This window comes from Bubalus bubalis, chromosome 3, assembly GCF_019923935.1.
Source record: "Bubalus bubalis isolate 160015118507 breed Murrah chromosome 3, NDDB_SH_1, whole genome shotgun sequence".
NCBI lineage: Eukaryota > Metazoa > Chordata > Mammalia > Artiodactyla > Bovidae > Bubalus > Bubalus bubalis.
Window position 1 is genome coordinate 38,473,664 of NC_059159.1, and position 8,767 is coordinate 38,482,430.

General features: G+C 51.6%; 1 protein-coding gene across 3 annotated transcripts in view; it reads left to right on the forward strand.

Annotated features, from left to right (window-relative positions):
• ZZEF1 (zinc finger ZZ-type and EF-hand domain containing 1) overlaps positions 1-3,083 on the forward strand; it is a 94,979-nt gene extending 91,896 nt beyond the window's left edge. For all 3 annotated transcript variants that reach the window (XM_025280819.3, XM_025280820.3, XM_025280822.3), the window contains one exon: positions 510-3,083. In XM_025280819.3, the coding sequence (XP_025136604.3) occupies positions 510-590 (81 nt within the window). In that variant the 3' untranslated portion in view covers positions 591-3,083. The remainder of the gene's footprint in view (positions 1-509) is intronic.
• The last annotated feature ends 5,684 nt before the right edge of the window (positions 3,084-8,767 follow it).

An 8,767-nucleotide genomic window follows, 5' to 3' on the forward strand; every position in this document is an offset into this window, starting at 1 on the left:
TCCCTCCAGCCAGTTCACCCTGCTGGACCAGTGCTCTGCTCCTTCTCCCGACCTCCACCCCTTCTTCCCCATCCGCGCCCTCCTCTTCCTGCTGCCTTGGCTTGGAGAGGAACCCTGGCCTAGCTCCGGAGCGGCTGCCCTCCCAGCACTGCCTCTGGGGCCCCGCCGCTGGCTGTCTCTCCCTGTCCACACTTCTGTGTTGCTGTCCCCCTCCTTGGAGCTTTCCCAGCTCCCCCACCCCCGAGGTGTCCTCTGAGCCCCAGCGCAGCCCCTGCTCCCCTCTTGGGGCAGTGAGCACTCTGCCTGCCTGTGGAATTTCCATGTGTCTTGATCACTGCTTCTTTCCCTCTAGACTGTGGCCCCCCGGGTGAGGGGTACCACACCTGGCCTGCATCTGCCTCTCCCCTGCACCCCTCCAGGGCTCAGCTGCCGGTCTTGTTCTATCAGCACTTAATGACCCAGAAGGTGACGAGTTTCCCGACCATGGTAATGCCTCTCTCCCTCCACAGGCTCTGCAGAACATTGCTGCTATCAGCCTGGCCATCAACTACCCGAACAAGGCCACCCGCCTCTGGAACGTTGAGTGTTAGCCCTTGGTGTGGTGTGCATGGAACTCGCTAATCTGTCCACGAGGATCTTAGAGCAGATGCCTGCACTCATTCAGGAAGATTCCCGTGGCATCGGTGCCCGGCTCTCCTTGAGCTCCCCCCTTCCACCCCCACTAGAATGCCAAGCAGCCACGTCTCCGAGAATGTCCTGTGTCACAGAGAGGCACCTGCACGTCCCATAGCATGTGAGAATAAGCAGAGTGATGCAAAATCATTCAGAAAGCGCCAGCTGCAAGCCTTTGGAAATGTTGTTCAGAGGCTACAGCCCCTGAAGACAAGGCCACAGCCTCTCTGGGAAGGGCTCTGTCTCCATTGAACTGGAACTGCCTGCACTTGCCCTTCAGGGGACGACAGGGTCTGCCCGGACCCACATTTCTCAGCAGGACCTTCAACAGCAGCCTGGCCTGGGAGCCCTTCTTTTGCTTTTGCTTCTTGAGACCGGGTCGTCTAAACCAAAACCAGTGAGAGCCCAGCCGCCACCTGGTCCCCACCATTCAATACAGGACCTGCTGCCATGCTGGTCTCTGCGTAGCCTCGGCCGTCCCAGAGAACTCCTTGGTGAGAACAAGTGCCCTTGGGAACAGCCAGCAGGCCGCCACGCACGTTCACTGTGCACGGCTCCCAGCTCAGCCGCGTTGTTTTAGTTGTTGTTTTAACACATGTTTCAGGTTCCACCTCATGTTTTTAGAGAGAACCACACTGACTCCCTTGAGAGGGCCTCGGGGGCATGGCCAGCAGATCGGTCATTCAGGGGGCACACTGGTTTGTGTGCAGGAGCAGGTCTTGAAGAACACTCTTCAGCGTCTGTACCCAAAGACTCGACGTGTTATCAGAGATCTTACTTTAGAAGTCAAACAAACGAAAAAACTACACCATTCTATTTCTGCTCCAAGGTCGTAGTAATCCATCACGTCCGTCTCTGGGACTTCCCATGGTTATCCGGCTGTCACCTGTCTCTAGCAATAACTACATCAGTTCTAATGAATGCTGTTTTCCACTTTCCTTTCTGTGGTGGTAGTCTTGCCCTGAAGTGCTGATGATTATCCTCTTTCCAAAGCCATGCTTTGGAGTGTGAGGCTGGGTTGGCAAGTGGGCCGCGGACAAAGCCTCAGTGGGACTCGTCACTTGAAGAACCGTAGGGCCAGCTGCCACTTAAGGGCGGGGATCTGGGCCCAAGCATGTTGCCCCTCATACAAGGCCAAACCCACGGAAGGCTCATCATAGCCAGGCGGGGTTGAGCAGATCTGCATGCCAAGGCCCCGGAAGCCCCCCTTCTGCAGAGCCCAAGGCTGCGGGTCCTGGAATCCCCTTATTGCTAGAGCACTTCCGCCTTCTGGGTCAGGAAGCTGAGGTGCTGCAACCTTCTGCAGCCCTAGATTGGATTCTCGGCCCAGCCCCAAGCGGCAGGTGGAGCCATTATGGAAGGGAGAATTCACAAGAGGCAGAGACAGAACAGGACCCGAGGCTTGGTGACCGAAAGCCCAAGAAGACCCTGACGTGGGCACAGCCTGGGCCTGGCCCGGTCTCCCGTGGTGTTGGGGTGTGAGTGGATGAGCGCTGCTGGCTTGGTAGAAACCCCTTTCTCACCTTTTGCTCTGCTGGCATCCCCAAAGAAGGCCCCAGGCGCCATACCGCCCAGCCCCAGGTGGTTGTCTCCCAGTGACAAGGGGATCACAGAGATCACCGTGCTTTGGAGGAGAGGTCCCTGCCATAGGCTCGGGCTCACTGATGCAGAGATGGTGTACTCACTGCTTACCCTCACCATGCCCCCCCTAACCTCCCAGACTGGCAGCAGCTGCAGGGGTCATACCCCTCGTGGCAGCAGCCATTGGCTTTGCCCTCCATCCTCCCACTAGGGAGATAAAAGTGTAAATAAAACGCTGGACTCCTCAGAGCTTCTCTCTGTACACCGCCCCTGCTATTCTGATCTCTGTGTATTCAGTTTGCATAGAATAAGCCTCGGTTTTCCCTTCACCCACAACTGCTGCTCTCCTGCCAGTGCCCTGCTCGGCCCAGCGCCCTGCCTCCCATCGCCTCTGCTACCAGCCACTGGGTGGCGCTGCTGAGCCAGGCCCACTCCCCTGGTCCGCAGCCGGGCCAGCAGTATCCGAAAGTGATTTCCATCCAGACCGACATCCCTCTGACCCTTCCTAGGAGGTGGGACTGCCTGGAGTGAGGTGGGACTGGCAGGAATGAAGGTGTTGTGGAAACATGTGCCTAATCTATAAAGAAATCTGTTCCAAACCATGTATATTGTACAGACAGACGCTGTTCCTTACGGGGAGTGACTTATTTTCATCATCGTTTTTAATTTGTTTTCTTACGGGTTTACGATTTTGAATTTTTCTTATTTGGTTGAAAGAAAGAATTTTGATTATATCAGCTGAGTAAGTTCAGCCTGTAAAAAGGATGTTAAGTTGTGGGTAAAATACGCAAATGAAGAGAAATATATTGTACATTCTATATAAAAAGGTACTCTTGTGTGTGGGCTTTTCTTTTTTTTTTTTTTTTTTTGGGGCTTTTCTTATTTTCCCTTTCTTTGCCTCCTTCTGCCTTGCTTATGAAGATGATGCTTGGAGTTTCTACCAAGTCCGTACTGATGGAATTTCTAGAATCCCAAGGCCTTGGGGTGGGAAGGAATCAGAAAGGTTCTTAGCTCCCACCCCCCCCTCCCAGTAGCTCCTCCTGCCCCTCCCCTGGGTCTGTGCTCTGGGGTCTTATCCTCAGACCCTGCTCCCTGGGCCTGTCCCTCCTGTGCACAGCCACTCAGAGGTTTGCATGCACACACACACACACACACACTCACCCCAGTCACCTCCTCTCCAGACACACACCCCAACCCCATCCCGGGCTTCCTTCACCTCTTAATAGTTCACAGGGCGTGTGTGTTGCCAGCCGAGGGGAGGACCTGAGGGGAGGATGGCAGAGGTGGTCTGATCACAGGGCTGCTACCTTTCCAGGGCCTGGCTTCCTCCTTGCCTGCCTCTGGACCTGCTTCTGACTCAACACCAGGCCAATGTCTGCCCGTCCTGGGGTCTCGAGCTTCTTACTCCTTCAGGTCACTGGTCTGCCGCTTACCACTCTGCCCCCTCCTCAGCCACTTTCCTGGTGTTGAGGGCTGTCTTGTGAATTAGAGAAGAGAAACTGGTGGGGGCTGGACTGAACCAACCTTCCAGGCCCATCTGTTTTGGTCTGAAAGCAGCTGACATGTCCCCCGAAAGCCCCCAGCCTGCCTTCTGAGGAATCCAGGGACAGGACCCAAGACCCAACCTCGACCCTCATCATCCCTGAGGCCAGAGAAAACTGGATCAGCGTGAGGCTCAGCAGAACTGGTGCTCCCAAGGTCTTCGCAGCCCCCGAGTCCCCCCTCTAGGGCCTGTTGGTGACACCTTGGCCCTCTCACATCCTGCAGTGTTGCCTCAGTCCAGTCGCTCAGTCGTGCCCGACTCTCTGCGACCCCATGGACTGCAGCACGCCAGGCTTCCCTGTCCATCACCAACTCCCAGAGCTTGCTCAAACTCATGTCCGTTGAGCTGGTGATGCCATCCAACCATCTCATCCTCTGTCATCCCCTTCTCCTCCTGCCTTCAGTCTTTCCCAGCATCAGGGTCTTTTCCAAGGAGTCAGTTCTTTGTACCAGGTGACCAAAGTACTGGAGTTTCGGCTTCAGCATCAGTCCTTCCAATGAATATTCAGGCCTGATATTCAGGCGGTATTGCCTGAGCAACATTTATTCATTGAGTCTTTAAAGTTGGCCCCGGGAGCCTGTGTTGTGCTCTATCTGTCTGAGCCTCAGCTAGGCTAGAGAGGAGGCTGCAGAGGAGATTAGCTTATGAGCACACAACAGGGCTTCCCTGGGAGCTCAGCTGGTAAAGAGCCCGCCTGCAACGCACAAGACCCCGGTTCAATTCCTGGGTGGGAAGTTCCCCTGGAGAAGGGATAGGCTACCCTCTCCAGTATTCTTGGGCTTCCCTGGTGGCTCAGATGGTAAAGAATCCGCCTGCAATGAGGGAGAGCTGGCTGGGTTCAATCCCTGTGTTGGAAAGATTCCCTGGAGGAGGGCGTGGCAACCCACTCCAGCATTCTTGCCTGGAGAATCCCGTAGTCAGAGGAGCCTGGCAGGCTACAGTCCAAAGGGATGTAAAGAGTCGGACACGACTCAGTGACAAAGCAGAAACAATAGAAGGTCACAGAGGTCAAAAGCAACTTGAACTCAAGCCTTTGAGAACGGAAGAGAAGCAGATCAACCAGCTGAGCCTCTTCATTTGAGAAAGAAGGACAAGCTGTGAGAGGTCATCTTGAAATTGCACAGGAAGTAGACCAGCCTAGTTCTCCTAACACCCAGCCCCCAAGCTGTCACCATGGCAGGCGCTCGCTCATTCATTCAATAAATAAGTTCACTGAACCAGTCAGAAGTGTGCTAGGTATCGGTGCTTTAAATAAACCACTGGTTAAAAACCCAAGTTCCTGCTTTAAATTCTGTTATTTTTAAGAATTTTAAGTCCCCAGTGTTCTTTTCATATACTAGATTCTCCAGACCATGTTTTATTTAAAATGGTAAGTTTCTATTAAAAAATAAATAACCCAGCCTCCAGATTGAGGCCATACGCAAACATGGCCCTGTGCACCCCTTATGGTGATGCCGTGCCTGTCACTCACGACCTTGTCTCACCCACTTCCCTTCCCTGCTAACAGAATCCAATTTTGTTGCAGGTGATGTGACTGGTGATGCTTTAATCTCAAGAAAGGTAGGACCTTCCACTCGCTCCTGAGGAAAGTCACAATTGGTTTGAGTCCCTCTCGGTAATCTCACTTCTATTTGCTGAATGTTCACTTTGCCAGCCCCTCCTGCAGCCAGGGTGGCTGTGTGACCCAGTCAGGCTGAAGAGAATTCAGCTGAAGCCTGCAGGGAGGGGAAGGGATTTTGCCCCGGCCTCTACTTACTCCCTTTGTGGAGAGAGGGCACCATGCTTGGCACTCAGGCAGCACCCTCTGCCATGGGCCGAAACAAGGGGCAGAAGGAAAAGCCTGACCTCTTAGTTACACTGGCATGAGCCCTAGAATCACTAGCCTCCAGACGTGTGTATGTGTGAGAGAGAGAATGAGAGAGAGAAAATGTTTGTTTTGGAGCTGAAAAATTCTGACCCAAATTTAGGCAACAATTTGGCTCCAATAGTTGGAAAAAATGTCGTTCTGTCTCATCACATACCATATGAACGATACATGGAAAAGCAAATACATAAAAATTCCTGACATAAAATCGGAGAGACCCCAGACACTGTCCAGTCAAGCCACGGATGGCATTAAGCTGCAAACATTGGCAAGTTATTCTTCTCCTTTCTAGGGATTCTTGGTACTGAACGGAGCCTTGCTCCTTCTCAGTGAAGTTCTGAACTCAGTTTGGAGGCACTGCCCTGGATTTACTGGGATTTCTTCAGTTACAAGTTAAACCCACTCCAAACTAACTTAATTTTAAAAAGAGAATTTATTGACTTAACAAACCTGAGAAAGTCCAAGAGTTGCACCTAGCTCTGGGCAAAGCTAGATTCCAGGTCAGTCTATCTCTCCCTACCCCTCCCTCTCCCTCCCCTGTTCTGCTTCCCTCTTGGGCTTTCACGAAGGTGAAGGTGAAGAACCAAGTGATGATTCTCCTCTCCTTCCCAACCTGACCACTGCCCGCCACTGACTGCCCAGTGCTGAGAGCCTGTCACTGTCTCTTCATGGGACTCTTCCCTGTGTTGTTAACTGATGTTTTCTAGCCATGATCTAACTTCATGTTTACAAAGCTACCTGGGAGACCCTGAATTCACAGGCTGTGGGCCCAGCACAGCATCCATGACACCCAGGCAGGAGACGTGCCGGGAGAACCCCACACGGGTGCTCCGGGGGTCGCACCAGCCCACCTGCTCGACGGCTCAGCTACCTGGTCAGGCAGCATGGCCCTCATCCATTAGCGAGTGTAGACATCTCCCACACAGAAGTGAAGAGAAACATCCCCAAACAACCGATCTGAAAACAAAAAGGTTACATGGAAAAGAATGAGGACAAGTATATCAAGCAGATGCAAACAGCAGATCAGGGTCACTTAGTATCAGGCAGGGCAACTCAAGACAAAAAAATTAAGCTGGACCAAATGTCACTTTATGGATCAATATTTTCTGTGGATAAAGAGTGTAATTTGCAATTAAAACAGGTTTCTGTACCAAATTCCACCAGAAATTACATAAGGCAAACATGGACAGAAATGTGTGGAGAGCCGAGCAAACTCAGTTGTAATGGGAGATGGGTGACATCTTTCTAATTTACCAGCAAGTTATTTGAAAAAATGAGTTGTAAGGAAGCTTTCACGACAAAATTCTCCCTCGCTGAGACAGGCCATGGAGAGAGACCCTCCTGAGAGGGTGGCCAGTTGACCTTCCCAAGCCTGCCTCCTGACCCTGAGAGTCCCCTTCCGGGTGGACCCTGTCATGCTGGCCTGGGGGCCCTGTGCTCCCTTTGCCCAGCAGGCTGGGTGTGGACATGGGCCTTCCCCTTCCTCCCCATGACAGCCAGGGCCGGGCTGGCCAGTTCATCAAGGCTTGTCAGCTGGACAAGGCAGAACAGGCAGAAGCCAGAGCACAGCCAAGTCTCCACAGGTAACTGATCAGCTCTTGTCACCAGTCAGAGAGGTTCCCCACTGGGAGGAAGTACCCTTTGGGATTCAGAAGGGACAGGAACTACCTTTCCCCCGTCTAGAAAACCTTGCACCAGGATGGATGGGGGTTTGGAGTTAGCAGATGCAAACTATTATACATAGAATGGATCAGCAGCAAGCTCCTGCTACATCGCATGGGGAACTGTGTTCATCCTGTTCATCGATAAACCATAATGGAAAAATACGAAAAAGAATGTATATATGTGTGTATATGTGTGTGTGTGTGTGCTCAGTCACATCCGACTCTTTGTGACCCCATGGACGGTAGACCACCAGCCTCCTCTGTCCATAAGATTTTCCAGGCAAGAATACTGGAGTGGGTTGCCCTTTTCTCCTCCAGGGGATCTTCCCAACCCAGGGACTGAACCCAAGTCTCCTGCATCTCCTATATTGGCAGGTGGATTCTTTATCACTGAGCTACCTGGGCTTATAATATATGTAATTTTTATATATATCTGCCATATAGTAGAAATAAACACAATATTTTAAATCAACTGTACTTCAATACAGTAAGTTTTAAATAAAGCACCTTGCACCAGCCCTGCTCCAAGTCCTCACTATCTCTCCCAGGTCCAGTTCTTCCCACACTGATAGGCAGTGGTGATGTCCAGTTCCTACAGGGACCCTCCCACCCAACCTCACTGCATGGCACTTACAGGCTGGCTAGACCACAGCGCAGTCAGCCACCGTCTGTGCGCCCAGGAGGGCCTTACAGCAGTTAAAGCACAGGTCTGTTCTTCGGTGAGTGCAGGTGTGCTCCCGGCTTCATATGCAGATCATGCCCATAGAGGAGGCCTTCTTTTCCAGGGCTCGTGGATGATTCCTAAAAATGGGTCCTCTTTCAGGCCACTGTATTAGATAGGCCGGACTTTGCATCTCTTCCCCTAGAATCTTTCTGTGTCGGTGGTCTCCTTTTCACAGGCTACAGGGTCATAGTTCCTCTTGCTTCTGGTGTCTGCCCCCTGGTGGATTAATTTGATCCAGGGGCTTGTGTAGACTTCCTGGTGGGAGGGACTGGTGTCTGGTGGATGGCGCTGAGTCTTCTGGGCCGTAGTTCCAGCATAGATTGCGGATCTGGAAAGCCTGTTTCTTGTTTTTTTTTAATTTTTTGGCCATACCACATGGCCTGTGGGATCCCAGTTCTCCGACCAGTGATCGAATCCATGCCACCTGCATAGTAAAGTTTGATTCCTACTTCACATCAACATAAATTCCAGAGAAAGAAATACAATTGCCAAAAAATACTTGAAAAAATGTGCAGGCTCATTTATAATTGAAATGTAATTCAAAACAATTGTTTTATCTAGGAGGTTCACAGAAACTAGAAAATTCTACCTTATACTGATCTCTCACATATTGCTGGTGGGTGTGCAAACTGATGCAACATTTCTGTAAGATCAAAGCAAATGCTGAATATATTTACCCTTAGCCCAGCACTTTCACACCCAGGAATGTATCCTTAGAA